Source organism: Pterocles gutturalis, unplaced genomic scaffold, assembly GCF_000699245.1.
Source record: "Pterocles gutturalis isolate BGI_N339 unplaced genomic scaffold, ASM69924v1 scaffold20020, whole genome shotgun sequence".
Classification (NCBI taxonomy): domain Eukaryota; kingdom Metazoa; phylum Chordata; class Aves; order Pterocliformes; family Pteroclidae; genus Pterocles; species Pterocles gutturalis.
Genome location: NW_010138703.1, coordinates 68721 through 85964, shown reverse-complemented (window position 1 = coordinate 85964; position 17244 = coordinate 68721). Strand labels below are relative to the sequence as shown.

The window sequence follows — 17244 nt, the reverse complement described above, 5'->3', positions numbered from 1 at the left end:
GGGAAACTGAGGCACAGAGAAGAAACACTTGCTTACATTGCAATGTAAGACCAGTGTCAGGACAGTTAGGAGCAAACCCCCAAACTGCTTTCTCCAGCAAGCTGCTGTCTTCACCCCAGACCAGTATGTGAAAGCAGAAATCCCAGTTAGATACTGGGAGTCTGGTTGTCATTTACTGTAAGGAGCAGCAGAGCAAATGAGATTCAGTCCTTGGAATTTTGACAAAATTGTCACCAAAATAAGAAACTCTTAAAGCTGAGTATAATAAAACCTCATCATTTAGCAGAATCAGATGTTCAAAGGATTATCTTCGGAAGCCTTTTTAGGCTTCTTCAGTAAGGAGCAAAAAGAAGTGAGGCAGAGATTTCCTTCTGGTTTGCATTCTTTCACTATATCCCAAGTATGTTAGATTGAACAAAAACATGTGACAAAATTCAACTTTATTGCTCAATGCCAGCTCTAGCTGAAGCAGGCAGGGAAGCCACTCCATCCTACAGTGTCTGGATGAGGTCTTTGCCTTAAATACTGACAGCGATTGATATGCCACTTTCCCTGAGACAATACAGTGAAGTTTTCCATCTCGGTAGAAATATTGTTGAGTGAAGACCCCACAAAAAATCCTTGCAATTGTTGCAGTCCGAGGGTATTAATGATGAGAATTAATGATCAAATCGAAGATGCAGAGTTGCTTCTGCCAAGAAGGGAGTTGAACAGGGATGACAGAAGCACTGTGCCAAGCCGGGGTCTTTGGACGAGCACATCTTCCTCTTGTTGGCACAGAAAACAGCCTTGGGGCTGATGAAGAGTCTGAGCAGGGAAACAGTTTGTGGTATCAAAAGCTTTGCGATGGGTTTAACTGTGCAGGTTCTTGCTGCCTGTAGTGGAAGGTGGGCGTTGGGTGAGCTGGGGCTCCTGCCGAGGGCAGCCGGTGCCCCACCGTGTGCCGCTCCTGGCGAGCCTGTCGGGGCGTTCTTATCTGCTGGAGTACAGCAGGAAAAGGGAAGCAGTAGGAGGAAGCGATTTCTCACGCGGCTTTGTATTTGCTTCTAATGAAATGTTGCCAGTCGAGCTCTGTTTTCCCGCTTTTCACTGCCGGCCGGGGATGGTCTCTCTGAATCACCCGGCTCTGCTCGCAGAGCTGACCACACACATGCACGCCCCGTTCGGGGGGAAGCTCGAGTGACTTCCACGGGGAGATAGCAAGTAATACGCAGCAGTTAATGGACTAAGCCTCACGTTACAGTGAGCTGAAGCAAGCAAGAGAGCCCGTGGCTTTCAAGCAAATAAAATCACCAAGACAAGTGAATGCGTTCCCCAATGTTATACTTTCCTCCTGGCAGTAGCTTCCGTTGTCTAGACAGGAAGATGTGTGCAATCGGCTTTAAAGATGCAGCTTTATACCTCCCATGGGAGAAAGACCTGAATTCTTGACAAGCAAAGCTCTGTTGGGATGAATGGGAAACAAATTATTCCCTTCTACTCTCTAAGGCAATCAGCATCTGTATTGCACAGGGCAGCTTCTCACTGGGGCTCTTCAGAGGTGCCCATAAAATTTGCTTCTGCTTTTGTTTTGCAAAGCCCATCACTGTCTGCATGCAGACTTTCAGATGTGCGACACCCAAACTAGAATTCTCCAAGAAAATTTGGCTCTGAAATCTTTCAATTAAAAAGGCAAAGGCAAAAGTGTGCAATACTAGTGGGAACCGAGATGCCACGGCTGGTGAGCGGTGTTAGTGCAGGCTTGTGTCATTTGCAGAAGGAGGTTGGCTGCCCCTGCAGCAAGACAGAGAGCAGGGGGCCGGGGACCTTGAGTTTCTCACTGCGCTTTGGCTGCTTATCCCCTGAGGGACCCAACAAATCACTGCACTTCTCTGCCCCGGCTTCCCCATTAAGAATAAAAAAGTTATCTGACTTACCTCCTGGGAATCCTCCTTCCTCTTGCTGATAATGTAATTTTATAAAAAATAATATCTAAACTCAAGTAAATGTGTCCAAGATTCCAAGTTTTAAATTGCAAAGGTCTTGCTAAATTCCCCCTGTATATGCATATGTTGTATCTGTGGGTAACCACCTAGAGAATCTTTAAGAAATCCGCCTTTCTTTCTGACTGTGCTGTCAATTTATCACTCAGTTACCAGACAGAATAACTAAGCAGTGTTGCAGGCTTCACTAGTGCAAAGAGTTTTGCTGTTCATGTAGCACAACAAAGGTGAACCTGGGTTTTTAAATCCCCACAGCCAGAGGCGATGGCAACTGCCCAGATGCAGGGTTTGGTTCGTCTGAACACCGGGGTAGGGAATGATTTAGATTTGAATTTCAAACTCCCACTTTAAGTGCTTGTATATTTGGAGCTGGAGGCTCAGCTTGTAAGAAGACATGGGTTTTGAAATAGTTCAGGAAAAAAAAAGTGTTGTTTCATATGCCTAATGTGTGGTCTTGATGGCTGCGGTTGCCGGTACCGTCACAGGAATTGTGCTCAGGCGGGTAACTGGGCTGCTGATACACAGCAGCCAAAAGCACATCTGCACATTTTTTGCATGCAGAATTACACACGTGCCTTCCTGAAAATGGCACTTAGATACCGCCCTCTCCCAAACTGGGCTGGTGTTGATCTGCAGATGGAGTGCAGAATGAATAAATTTTATTTATGCAGAGGTGAGCTGATGATTTTAATCATGCCACACATTTCCATTTTGTTTAGAAACCAAATCATAGCAGCGAAGCAACCAAGAAAAGTCTCCTTGTTTTCTGAATGATGTTATTTGTTTATCTGCCAAAGTGCTTTGCATTTCCTCAGGTCACAGACCAGCCCATGTCTGGCTATGTTAATATTATAAGAGTTATGCAAAAGCAGAGTTTAAGAAAAATCTTTCAACTGAAAGAAATAGGATCTTAAAATCCCAAAATAGAGTATGGAAAGGTACACATCATGTCTGGCTTCTCTTTCCCCTTGTGGCAAATGTGACTGAAAGGACTTGGGTTTTTTCCAGCTCGATCTGTATACAGTTTGGGGGAGTTTTGTTGTGAGTAGGTCACCTTATAATACACACAAATATTTCCTTCCAGAGTTCTGCATTCATAAATCTTTCTCAATTCTTACTCTCTTGAAGCTGAAATCCAGATGATTTAGTTTTCTTCTCAGAAAGAAGAGTGAAAAGGAGTAAAGGAACACCTTGGCACGGGGCTGGTCCTCTGTTCCCATCTCCCGTCGGGGGCTTTGCGCCCTCCCCTCAGGCAGCTGTGGGGTGAGCTGCTGAGATGAGCAGGAGAGTAGGACTGAAAAACGGAGGCTTTAGAGTGGCTTGGTTGTTGCTAAGGGAGGAAAAAAATGAATTTCAAAGTTATTATTTAAAAAATGTTTTAAGTCTTCATTGCTCTGTAGGGTTCTTTAAGGGTCACTTTTATTTCTTTGCTCTGCCAAAGAAAAGATCAGCGTTCTGGTTAAATACTAAAGCAGCTGCCTAGCGTGGTGGGGGCGAGTGTTTATTGAGAGTAACAGTCTCTCGTAGTTCAGTTTTGAGGGGAGACGTGTATCTGAAACATAGCTTTAATGTGTTCTTTCATTCTAGCTCACAATTAATTTTACTATATAAAAATGCAGCACGAAATATTAACTCATTTCTGTCCCTGCCAAGTAGGATTAGCGTTACTGTTCCCCTGCTACAGATAAATGGAGAGGTTATATGACGTGACTGAAGCTATGGAGTAAGTTGGTGGCTGGGTGTAAAACTCTGATTTTAAAGTTCCTGAGGCATTTCTTTGGGCTGCCTCATCTTCATTTTTTGTTCCTAAGATATCCTGATATGTTCTTAGCAAGTGAAAGGTAGATGGAAATGCTTATGGTAAATAATCACCTCTGTTATCCTTTAAAGTGTGCTCTGTTAACTCAGGATAAGGACACACCCTTTGAAATGGGGATACTTGACTCTCTTACATATATTTTCTCTTTGTATTTGTATTTTATAATGCTATTTTGATTTTACAGTGATGTCATCCCAAAGCATTGCCATAATGTCCTAAATTACCAAATAATTACGTTACTTTCTTCCACTGATCAATTGATTTAAAATCTGTTCCTGTGGAGGACCAGAAGGCTGCCTACTATGTTTTATAATACCTCCTCGTCCAGCAGATGATACAAACATTGCCATATGAACAGGCACTCAATTCCTCTCTTCTTTAAGTATGCATACATTTATACAGGCATATATATTATTAGAAGACCATGAATAGTTTTGCCTTGGGAACTCATTCTACGCATGAGCAAACACCACTTAAAATTACTTTTAAAGGTGGCTGGTATTAAAAACTGTGTATGCAGCCAGTTCTGCTACATCTGCTACTGACCGTGCTCACTGGGGGCGAATTTTCTTTTGTAATTTATTATCTGTTTTCCTCCATTCCAGTCTCCCACCTATAACTCTGGGATTTTGTTCTGCCCAGACCGAGGGTAGAGCAAAAGCTGCTTTGCTCTCGCTGTAATAATTGTTTCAGTCCAAAGGATCCTCTTGTCATTTTAGCTGGATCCACAAAGAATTACTTTGTCAGGCATGACAATAAACATGCTCAGGACTTAAATACTAGTCTTCCCTTCTCCCTCTCCCCTTGTAAAGACAAGATGGCTTTTGGTCGTACAATGGCTTTTCAGTGAAGGCCAGGAAATCGTGGATTTTGAAAGTACCATACTTCGGATGAGTTTCAGTGTGGCTCCCAGAGGACCTGGGCTTACTGGGCCTGCACAGATAAACAGGAGGTGATGCCTACATTCATGCCTGTTCCCAGCAGATCTATTATTTTGACTTCTGTCACCTTTAATCTCCTATACACCCTATACATTTCTAAAGCTCCCCATGGCTGCCGTTGGATGTATCGCATTCTTGGCAACGCTGCTTCTCCAGTACCAACCCTTGTGCTCAGAGCGCAGCTCCGCTCCTCCTCCACCTTGCTGCCAGAGCCAACTGGCATGTTTGCACAAAGCCTCGTACCCTATTTTCCCTCCTCATCATAATCTCTTGAAGCGCTTGTGCGAGTGAGTTATCATAGGTGTCTGAGCTGCGGCTGGATCCTGTAATTCTTTCTTGCCCAAGCCCTGCTTAAGGGCTGTTGACTTCAATGGAGCTATTCATGTAAGTGGAGGCTGCAAATTTGGGCCCTTGGGTTGTAAGGTCTCTGGGGCATAGACCCTGTCTTTGTACGCCTTGCAAATATGTGCTAGATGAGTAATGATAGCTCAGAAGAGTGAGTGTTGCTTTACATTTGCCATACTGGAGGAAGGTTGCCAGGATTGCATTGATGCTGCATGTGGTCCCCTTCCAGGGGGGAATTAATCCGTCTATGCAAAGATACCTCCCACTGACTGGTGAAAAGAAAAAAGAAAAAAAAAAAAGGTTGGCCATGAATACCATTAGCTTAATCTTCCTTTTCTCTGATCTTCCAGTACTCTTTGCTTTGTATGGCTTCATCAAGGTTTTGTATGTGGACAGAATAATTGAAAACAAATTTAGCATGTCTCAGACCATAAAGTTGCCTTTCGGCTAGATCACTGGCCATGTGGTAGATAGTCTGGTTTTCATTTTTGGTTATGTGAAAAATTTAGAATGGTTTGATTTGTAATTTTGAATGTTAATAAAGATGGAGAAATTTCCTCGTCTCCTGGCTGGTGGAGACATTCTGGCTTTCTTGCTTCTCTTGCAGCAAATGCTGGTTATAAAAATGTTATTTAGAACAGAAGAGTCTGTTTGTGTCCTTGAACCCTGGAGGCCCCAGTCTCTAAGGTCAACTAAGACCTCCTTGTGCCAGGTACTGTACAGTAACAGACCGAAAATGCCACCTCTGCCTGCACAGACAGTGTTTCAATGCAATGCAAGGGGAATGGCTGAAGGTGAACCAACAACTGGGGGAAGGATGAGTTTTCAAAGAACAGTGAATCAGTGCTGGTCCATGTAAGAGATTTCAGGAGAACAAGAACATCTTTCCTTCTAAGACTATTTCAGAATTCTGCAGACAGGGAGATTTGTAGGGTGGAGATGTAGATACTAAAAGGAATCATCCTTCCTGGGGGAAGAGGCTGATGGGCAGAAAACGCTGGGGGTGTTTAAGAAGCTGATGCTGGTGTTTGGGGATGGATTTGGGAAGTTTGGGAGTAGATGTTGATATGTTGATAACTAGAAAATGGGAAGAGCAGAGCTTTGAAGATAAAGGCAGGCAGCTTGTGTCTGGTATGAGGGAGACGGGCGAAGCCGGAGAGGTGTGACGCTCAGGGTGACTTAAGCAAGGTGAGAGGTTGGAAGGACAATCCTTCCAGCGGGGTCTGAAATGGATGTAAGCTGGGTGAGACTGCATGTGCCAAGGCCAGAGAAAGGGGTGTGTCAGAGATCATTAATTTCTGAAATGTTTATACATTGTTTAACATTTCAATTCTCAAAATCGTAGACACATTTGACAGATACTTCCTGTTTAGGGGGGAAAAAAAGTCTCTTTTTTAATGCAGTTGAAGTAGGAATACAAGCTGAGCTGAGGCAAAGTCATTTTACTGATGTTAGGCTGGACAGAAACCAGCATTTGCAAGTTGGACGTCACATAGGGCCTGATTCAAAGCCCCCTGGGGCATTTTCCATTAGCTTTGGTAAGGCCTGGAGATGGTGTATATGGGCATAGCACGTGTATCTGCAGGAATACAAGCAGGAGACACTTCTGTCCTTGCTTTATCCTGCTGATGGGAAGTGGGAAGCACTGCCCAAGGCTGCAGGTGTGGGGAGTCAGCTCTGCTTTGCATCTTTATTTACCCCACAGAGAAAAATCTTTTGAACCTCGTTTAGAAGTCAGTCACAGCAAATTAAACAAGTGTGCTCAAAGATATATCTTTTGAGGGGATTTATCAATCTGGTTTAGAGACAACCAATAAAATTCTGGTAATGGAGAGCTTATCTGGAATTTTTTCTTCTTGGTATATTCTTTTTTTCTTCTTGATGTATTTAGTATTATAACCATTAATTACATGTTTTCCATTAGCTCCCTTCCCTATGTATCATGGACTCCAGCAAATACTCTTTAGAGGATGTCTGTCTCAGAGTAGGAAAGAGTCTGTGCTACACATGTCTTTATGTCTATATATATCTCCATATCTGTGTATATGTCTGTAGATCTATTTGGTTTCTTTACATAAAGGCATTGGAAGCCCTGTGTGTGATAATAGATTTTTAATGTCTTGCCAGCTTCACGGTTACATGGAGAACAAACCCTTGGGTCTTCAAATCTTCATTGGGACAGCAGACGAACGGATACTTAAACCTCACGCTTTCTATCAAGTCCATCGCATTACGGGAAAAACTGTCACCACCACCAGCTATGAAAAAATCATTGGCAACACCAAAGTTTTAGAGATCCCGCTGGAACCCAAAAACAACATGAAAGCAACGTAAGCATTTTTATTAGCAAAGTTGAGGAGGTTTAAATTGGCATGTGAAGTTCCTTCTTTTTGGAAAGGAGTCACTTAAATGAATAACGATGCCAGCTCTGGAGGGACTCCCCTTTCCAAAGTATTGGGATGATATATGAGTGTGAGACCCTTTTTACAAAAACATGAGCAGCAGTTACAAGCCCCTGGGTTAGAGCTGCTTCAGGAGTTACCATTCATCAGCTGACTGTGCAGTCATTGTTCTTCATGCCAATTGCTGCAGTGGCTACGTTGTAATCATCTCCCATCTTCAAAGACAGAATGGTTTTGTGGGGCACTAAGGAAAACAAGACTCAAATCTCAAGTCCTCATGCTGCAGTGATGCAGTGAGGAGCAAGGAGCAGTAGGCAGCGGAGGGAAGGTGAACGGTTCATTTTACAACATTTAAGGGAATAGAAAACATCTCTCCTGAACTCAGCCAAGTGCTCTGGCCATGAAATCGCACTCTCTTGTAATAGGTTAACACAAAAGTGAGTACAGGCACATCTTTTCTGTATTAATCCTTCCAGTTTTATGGAGATAGAGGGATGGAGTGGGCACCGGTCTGAAACTTCAGGCTTGAACGTGTGCCAGGCAGCATGAGAGTGATGGCTCTGCAGAGAGAAGGGCTGTATCTCCATCCTTCAGCGCATACAGACAAAATTGGCAGAGCAGCTATGTTTTTAAGCCCCCCTACTTCATCACAAAATCCACATTCTTTATGTATCTTTTTTCAGAAACCGTACCTCATTCCTCCCTTTCCTTCAGGCCTCTCCTTCTCTCTGCACCCAAGGAAATAAATAAAAGTCCACGTCTCAAACTTAAGCAGCCAGGTGCGGAATGGAACACAATTGTCTGTTCCTAATGAGTAACCCTGGAGTGATAAACTCCTGAACACATGCAATGGCAAGGAACAGTGCGGGTGTAGAAAACAGCTTGGGGTTTATGCCTCCCAAAAAGTGATTTTTATTCATATCAAAAGAAGAAAAATGGTGTGTCTTTAAAACCGATATCAAAATGGGTTGATGGTGCCTGTCTAACAGTGCACCCTCCGAGGACTATTGCTGAGCTCAAGATCTCAGATTCTGTAAATATTAATTGGCACATTCTCTTAATCTGAGAACAGAAGTGTTAAGCTAATTGCCGTGTCTGTTTGGCAGCATTGACTGCGCGGGGATTTTGAAGCTGAGGAACGCAGACATCGAGCTGCGCAAGGGCGAGACGGACATCGGCAGGAAGAACACCCGCGTCCGGCTCGTCTTCCGCGTGCACATCCCCGAGTCCAACGGCAGGATCATCTCTCTGCAAGCAGCGTCGAACCCCATCGAATGCTGTAAGTATCCTCTGAGATTTGCTTCTTCTCTGTCTCTGGCAACAATGATCGCCTTGTCCCTCTGCTCCGGGGGAAGAAGCCCGGTGTGCTCAGAGAGGCAAAGGCACAGTGCTGCGCTCGTGCTGCGCTGCCTGGCTCTGTGCCACCGTTGAGGGACCTGTGGCTCTTACCTAGTGCACTCCCTTTCCTGAAACGAGCTTTGGTGGAATGTGGCTCTTCATGGTGCTTAGAGACTGTGTGAGGACACTGAGGGACTTTGCGGCTTTTGCAGATTTTATTTATCGGTGTGTTGCTGCTGGATCCTTCTGGCTGGCAGGTCTTTTCTGGGAGCGGGGAGCCCAGGCGGGTGTGTGTGTAGGGGCGTGTGTTCATCCTCCCTGTTTGTGCATGAGCGTGTAAGCTGCCTGTTTTCCTAGGAGTGGTTTTATTTTGAGTGGAGGCACAACCAGACTGTATTATCCACAAGCTGGCAGGTGGTTGGAGGTTTTGAATTCAAACCTGGGCTGGATCCTAGCGCTGTGGCCAGCCCTGCCTGCCGAGGGAGTGACCACAGTCCTCCGATCCGAGCTGTGGCAGGAACACAACTGAAATGGAGAAACAGGTTTGTCTGTGAGGCTCAGGAGCATCCTGGTTGTTGATTTTTCTAATTGTCAGTGCTAAGGGGTATATGGCTGAGGAGGCTGCAGCTGAAGCAGGGGAAGCCTGGGTTGTTCTGGTGTTCCCCTGAGGGACAGAAGAAAACTTGCAGTTTTGATTTTTTGCGGGGCAAATCCTATAAGGCTGTAAGCTGAGAAACCTGCGCCTCCCACTCATGTCGCGCACTGCATCCTGAGAAAGAGAGGCCTCCAAGGTGCCCCCCGTGTCGCAGTCATTTCTGGAAGGGCTCCACCCACTGTGCTGGTTCATGTGCATCCTGTGATGCTTTGCGTTGGTAAATGGCGCCTTTTCAGCGGTTTGGGGATTTCACAAAGGCATAATGAACGGTTTTCCTCTCCCTTTGCTGAGTGACTCACCCCTTTAGCAGAACCTGTCTTGCCCTAAGTCATGTGAAGAGAGTAATTGAAGAGTTTCTCATGTGTGAGTTTTATTTATTGAGACACAGGCTTTGCTTAATAACAACTGCTTAGAATAAGAGAGGAGCCAATTTTGGATGGGAAATCAAAAGAAACTGTGACAAGTGAATTATTGATGGCAGCTTTGAAAAAACCCACTACGAATGAATAAAGGAGGCAAGGCTAAGGAGAGGCTGATGGATATGTATGATCTCTTGGCAACGTTTATGAGAAGATACCTACTGTCAGAGCATTTTATCAGCTGAGCAAAGTCTCCGGACACCACACGGTGATGGGGAAGGGAGAATAGGGGGAGTAGCCACCACCTATCTCCATAGGAAGCAGTTACTATCCTTTATGGGACCAGATGGCTGAAACAATAGTGGCCTCCACCCCAAACGTGTCCCTGCTGAAACAAAGGCCCATTTGCTAAAGGAAGCATTCAGCAAACTGCAGCTTCTGCGGATAGGAAGGGAATTGTGGCAAAGGATCACCTGGCTTCTCCCTCAATTTCTTTTCCGAGTGGAAACAGCCCATTCCTGCCTGCAATGGGGAGCTACTCGGGTGGGGAAACTCCAGGTGTAACTTGTACATCCACTGTACAGAAAAACAGCATGAGCCCAGAGCGGATGGTGGATGGTCCCCAGGTCACGCAGCGAGCCCTGCAGATAACACCCCGCTGATTCAAATTCTCCTCCAGGAAAAGCAAATATGAGTTAGCCAGGCATTTCTATTGTACATTGTGTTTGCATAAAATAATATGCATATAAATGTGAAATGCATAAAAAAGTCAAGAGTAGAGCTTGCGGTATAAGTGGCTTATTTTTATGTTTTTTATAATTAAAATATGAAATTGTTGGCTGCATAGCAGACTGCAAAGGTCTTACAAGAAAAAATGTATTTGTTCCCCAAGAAAAAAAAAAGTTTCATTTTTGGAATACTGGATATACGGGCAATTTGGAGAGATAGGGTAAGGACTGTGCTTTTCTGAACTCACAGAAATAAAGTGGTCTGGAGTAATAAGCCTCTGCCATTTAGAACGTATGTTGCATATCTAGCAACATTTTTGCATTTCAGTAGCACTTCCTGATGTCAGCCCACTTCTGGGAAGATGGTTAAAAACATTGGTTGCTTCAGCCAGCATTAGTAATGCAGACTAAATCACACTCGAGATGATAATATCTGTTTCTCCCAGACAATCTGCACATGTTGCAGAGCTCACAGGCTCAGGTAAGCTCCGGTGCCCTGCCAAGAAGGGGCACGCTGGGGCTTTGTGACATTTTCTCCTTGTGTCCTACCTCCCACCTTCGTGTGCTGCTGGGGTTCTTTTTTTTTTTTTTTTTTTTTTCCTTTGTTTGCTTTTCATTTTTTTTGACGTGGCCACTTGGGAACCTTTATCCTCAGGGACTCTCACATAAGCTCTCTCCTGTCTGGTAGCTGTTAATAATATCCCACCAGGAAAGCCTTAGTAAGTAGCAGCTATAAGATAACTGGCCGTTTCCCTACCAGTGGGGTTCCCCCGAGAGCACTGTTGCTACCAACAGAATATCTGAGTGCTCTCCTCAGCAGAAGCTGATCCTGGCTCAAAACTCCCACCGGTGTCAGCAGATCATTAGCTGCAATGAAGCAAGAACTGTGAAGTATCTGCTTTTCATGGGGTGATTTGGTTCCACCTCATCTGTGTCACATTCAGCACTTGACAGGTTTTAGGAGGGGATTTCACAGGTTCAAAGCATCATCCGGAGCAAGTTCCTCCCCAGGCAGCTGTGTGGGAGGACCAAGGAGGTGATATGTTGTTAAATGATCAGTTGTGCCTTAAAATGGACCTTGTATCCCAACAAGTCTGTGCATTCAGCAGCTTGCAGCTTTTTTCTCCTGTTGCCTGTTGATTCGTTCTGAGGCTGCTGAGGAGGCAAAGGCATCTGAAAGCCCTCTGAGAGCTGTAGCAACAGGCCATCACTTAGCCAGGGGTAAAAAGCCACTGTCTCATAGGTGTGGTGCTGCAAAGGCGAGAAAAATCCCTTCTCTGGGGTGTTGCTCCTTGATGAGTCTGAAATGGCAGCAAGCCTCACAGGTGCTGCAGGAGATGTCCCTGGGATGCAGAGCTGACGGGTCCCAGCAGCAGCATGGTGCTTGGCCCGGCTCCCTGCCCGCACCCCTCGTTAGCCATACTGCCCTCATGCATGCCCAGGTGTCCAACCCTGCTCCAGCGGGTCTGTGCTTTAGGCACAGGCATAAACGAGGTGGTGTAGGGGAGCGCTTGCTGGGCCGGGCAGGGCTATCGCAGGGCTGCTGTCGAAGAAGGTGGTGGAATTGCCACAGGTTACTGAGTGAACTTGTCCCTTCAAACACAGCTGTAGGAACAACGAGCCATTCGGCGAATCACCCGTGGAGGGCTTTGGTATTTGCAGACTTGATCGTTATTTTCAAACTGTTCAGGCAATTTCTGTAACATTAGTTCTATGAATTTGCTTTGATTTGCCTTTCCCTGTGAGCTGAAACACGTCTTGGTGAGTGGTTGATCTCTGGAGTTGTTTCTGCTCCTCGGCTGGAGCACCCTTGGAGCAGAGGAGCAGTCTTGAGGGGAGCTCAGAGCAGCCACATAAGCAGCTTGTTTTACTCCATGCTGTCAGCAGCCAAAACCAGCTTTATGCAAGTGTCTGGGAGATGTGAGCGTAAGGCTTAAGAGTATCATCCACACTGTCACAGTTTTTATTCTGATGGATCCTGGTTAAACCTTCCCAAAGTGTCTCACAGTTCTTGTTTTGTATAATCTGTGTTTGCTGATAATAAGCTGTGCTCATTAATCCCTTAAAATGCCAACAATTGCACTTGGCACAAGAGGAAGAGTCTAAAATCTTGTTCTTATAATAGACATTCCGAGGTGGCAAAAAACAAAACAAACAAACCTTATTACTGAAGAACTGTGTATCCATCTGAGGAATTTAAATAGTTTCTATTATTGACCAGATTTTGTTCCACTAAATTGGGTCAAATATCTTATTTCCCTTTAATCAATTTCCCTGGAAGTTTCCTTTATTTTTCTCTCCTTCTAGTAGATTTTCCCATAATATTAGACAATCTCTATGATATCTGACACATTAGTAACTACAGGGGAAAGAGCTAGTCATGTTAAAGAATGTTGTCTTAGCAAAGCAGCGAGTGCTTTTCCTCGGCCGGGAGCTGCGCTGGTTGGAATACAATGGCAGGCAAGAAGCAGCCCTAGTTTACTGCAATAAAAAAAGCGGAAACCAATGGTCTCTTTACACTGGGGAGATACTGCAAGTTTAACCATAACCATAATTATTACAACAGTAACATGGTTTCTACTTGAATTAATTAAAGGAATTCCCCCCCCCCCCCCCCTTTTCATTTCCATTTCAAGACAGGCAGTTGACACAAAAACTGGTGCTTTTTTCTAAAGTAAAAAATTTCTCCCTCCTAAAGAACAGAATTCAAAAGTGAATTCTGACAACATTTGCCACTTTTAATGTGCAACCAAAAGATTTCAGTCTGGAAAGTCTGAGTCAGACAGAAGGAAGATGCCTGCCCTTTTTGCAGGCTGCAAGCCTTGCTGCGAGGATAAACTCCTCTTTACTTTTTGTCTTTGCAATACTGCTGTTGGTAAAAGCAAGCACCCCAGCGTATTACGCAGAGCATGGATTTCTGAGCACAGTTTAAGCTCAGCAGATCTCCTCCACAAGGGATTAAAGGGAAATGCTGTGCATACCCGCAGAGATGATTGACAGCGAAGTGAACCGAGGCCATGGTTTTCCTGTCATTAATCACACGCTGGTTTGGTGAGCTGGCTGCAGTTCATAGAAAGTATCATACTTATCTGACACTGCTGCCATCAGGGCTTGTCACTCCTCCTTCGCAAGGACATCATCAAATAAATTATGTGCAGAGAAGGAGGTGGAGAAAAGGCCTCTATTTTTGGTGCTTTTTTCTTGGATGGCTCTGCACAAACTGCTGATTAAGTCTTGCTGGCAACAAATTGGAAGCTGTTGTCATTCATACTGGGTTCTTCTTGTCGTAGTGTTTAGATCGCATTTTCAAGGTTTCATATCTAATCACAAGGGTTGGAAATTTGGTTTATTTGCTTGATTCTCAGTTAAGCCTTCCACTGCCCTGCGCTCCTACAAGGATGTACATCGTTCCATCCTTCTGATTAGCAGATTGCTGCTCTCTGGGGTGACCCACTGATGTCTCCCTGCCTGCTAGAGGTGTCTCCTGCCCTGGGTCCTCCCCTGGCTCCCATACTGCAGCACCCCAGCCTTTGCCTCTCCTCCCACAGAGAGCTCAGGGTGCTCCAGTGTGTGATGGATGGGATCAAAGTCTCTGAGGACACTAATGTGTTGGATAATCAGGATAATGTGTTGGGGCATGGGAGCTCTGCTCCTATCAGTCCTACTACGGGCAGGCAGCTCATGGTAAATAAACACAGTGTGACAGGAGGAATGAAATATTTACTTTGGCTCATTAAGGTTTGCACTGAGGTGGAAGAATTAATCCCACAACAAATTATGCCTCTGCTATTGCTTCTAGGGTTCAGGATTTTTTTTAGCACCAGACACCCAGCTCTAGCTACTCTTCTCAAATCCAAGAGAAATCATTGTTTTGAGCCAAGAGCCTTTGGGGGTTTGGAAAGACATGTTGGGGGTGGTGAGTCACGGCTTGAAGGCTTCCAGCAAGCTGGGGTGAGCTGGGGCTGCCCTGGGCAGGGTAAGGCCAGGGAGGGTCCAGAGAGGGTCCTGGGCATTTGGCCTGGGGAGACTGCTGTGCTGGGGGTGCAGGTTGTGACGCCACCTCTTTTAAGTAGCCACACTTTTTGGTTTAGTTGGCTTGTGATGGTATTTAGAGGTGATGCTAGCTTTGTCCTCACTGAGCTGCAGGTGAGCCCCAACCCTGCTCCCTGTGGTGGCTCAGGATCAGGTCTCTTCTGGGCTATGGTCAGCTACGGGGACAAGAGGTGAACCGAAGCTCTGGATCCAGTGTTGCAGGTGGCAGAAAGATGGTGTGGAGCAGATTTCACTCCAGCAGCTATTCTTTGCCCTCTTTTTACACCGATGTTGGCATGGAAGCCTCCATCCGCTCTGCAGAAGGCACCGAGACATGGTGCTGACAGACGCAGGCTGGGGAGTATCTCCACTCGGGACGCGTGGGTCAGACCCGTGCTGCCCTGCACAGAGCTCACAAGCCTGTCCCTCCCTAGAGGCAGGTCACATCAATGTCTTTGCTTTGCCTATTTTACCCGATCCAGCCCTTGTTGCTATTGCACATGCAGAGAGAGAGATTGCTGAGACAGTTCCTCTCCGGAGGCTGTTTAGAGACATTTAGCTTCAGTTAAGACTCCTCATAAAACGAGTCAGCTTTTGGGCAAGACAAGGGAGTGCTTGGAAGCCCTCCAAGCTGGTGAAAGGAGACATGATGCTCAGGCAGGGCTGGAACCGTTCGTCCCAGGAGATGCGTGCAGGAGGAGTGCTGATGGGTAGAGCTGTCGGCGCAGAGGGAAGGGGGCTCTCAGGTGGAGCTGGCATCACCTAAGGAGCACGTTAGGGAATACAGCCTCAGTTGTCACTTGCAACCTGCTAGCAACAATGGGCAACACTCTCCTGGGGGAGATTTGGAGCTGCAACACACTTATCCAGGCTGTTAGTTGTCTCAAAATAACCTTTTTTCTTCCTAGAAACCCGTTAGCGCCTCTGCCAAAAAAAGGAATGATTGTAGATGCTGTGGGCAGGTGGGGAAACAAGAAACACCTTCGCCCTGCCTTGGGCGTCCTTACAGTCAGCCTCCAGGCTTGGGCATCCCCTGCGAAGCATTCAGCCTGCCAGCATAGAGGTTTAGGTCGTCTGAACCTTTCCTCCACCTGCTGGCGCAGGGAAGGGGATAAAGCCTGGGTGGGCTGCGGGCTGGGTGGCAGTACTGGGGCTGATTCCGCTCCAGGCTGAGGCTCACTGGAGGTGGTGCAACTGCTCCGAGACAGCGGTTCCCTTTCTCTCATGTGTCGCTGTATGCATTGTATTTCTTGGCACCATGTATCCATGACATCTTGATTTGCAGACACTCAAATAAAACAGAAAAATAATGTCCCCTGTTAATAGGTTGACGCACTGCTTCAGGCCAAGTGTGAGTATTTCTATAGCATTTGCTTTGCTGCCTTATGTCAGTAACTGTTGCTATTGAAAGTAAACACCCCAACTGGTTAAATCAACAACATTTTGTTTATTCAAAGCTCATAAACTCCAGTAGCTCTAGGTCACTTTATGAAGTGCCAACCCCTGGGGGAAGAGAGAAATAGTGTGAAATTACTGCATGCAGTCCACCCCTCATGAACCTTAGAGGAAAGGGATTTATTGGAAATTAATATTTCTTGCAGAGGAAAGAAAAGTAATCCTATTGAGGCAGCTCCACACTGAAGCTTGAGCATCCTTACTGGTGGAAATGAGGAACAGGGTAAAACCTTCTTACAGGCCTGGGTTAAAAAAAAGAAGATCTTGGAAAATGAAAAGTGGGGGTTTTTTTTCCAGAAAAGGGTGTGCAAACCACGTAGAGGGGGAGAATGCAGGCAAAATGGGGCAGAGGAAACCTGGCATGATATCTGCATTGAGAAACTCAACTGAAACACTTCCAGATAGTGTTATTCTGCAGCACGTTGAAAGCACACATGGGTTTTGCACACCTACAGGCATGACCAAATTTGAGTCAGGGCAAAAGCAGTTTTGGAGATGCCTGTAGTCCCCTCGTGCTGCAGCCATGCCAGAACACAGCTCTGCTCAGCCTGGCTGCAGCACGGAGCTGCACTGGGTACCCACAGAACACCTCTGCCCATCACAGGCATCCAGGCAGCGCTGCTGGGGCTGCCCCAGCTCGGCTGAGGATGGCAGAAGGGTTTTTGGCATTTCCTAAGAGCCAGGATGCACATTGCTGGTGAACTGGCTGTCCTCCCCGGCTCCCTGGTAGGTCGCAGCGTACACAAACACTGCGCTCTATGGAAGTTGGACAGAGGCTTGGTCTTCAGCAGCGGTTTCCAACTTGCCGGGATCCAAATGTAATTAAGATGAGTCAGATGGTTATTTCCAGGCTAAAATTTGTCCTTCCTCGTCCTGAAAAAGCCTTGAGAACCACTGATCTGTGGGATGTCAGGTACAAAGCTCTCTATTAACACACTGAAGTCTGAAGGAGATGTAGGCTAATCTGGAATTTGGTTGATTTGGGATGCTTTGGAAGTGAAATTTAGAGATTGAATAGAGATAAACAGTGTCCAGGGCTAAGTTTAAATACGTTTTTTCTTGACTATTGTAGATATGTTTTTGATGATTGCTATTTACTCTTAAGCCCTTGAGCTTACAGATCTGTCTTTGTGATAAATCCAATTATGAACTCATTAAAAATTTGAGTATTTAGGGAAAGGAATTAAT

At 45.7% G+C, this 17244-nt stretch overlaps 1 protein-coding gene across 1 annotated transcript in view; it reads left to right on the top strand.

The window, feature by feature from the left end:
* Nucleotides 1-17244, top strand: part of NFATC2 (nuclear factor of activated T-cells, cytoplasmic, calcineurin-dependent 2) — a gene marked incomplete at its 3' end in the record, with an annotated part of 52360 nt that overhangs the window by 14996 nt on the left and 20120 nt on the right. The window contains exons 4-5 of the mRNA XM_010083109.1: nucleotides 7215-7417; nucleotides 8596-8768. Coding sequence (XP_010081411.1) covers nucleotides 7215-7417; nucleotides 8596-8768 — 376 coding nt within the window. The remainder of the gene's footprint in view (nucleotides 1-7214; nucleotides 7418-8595; nucleotides 8769-17244) is intronic.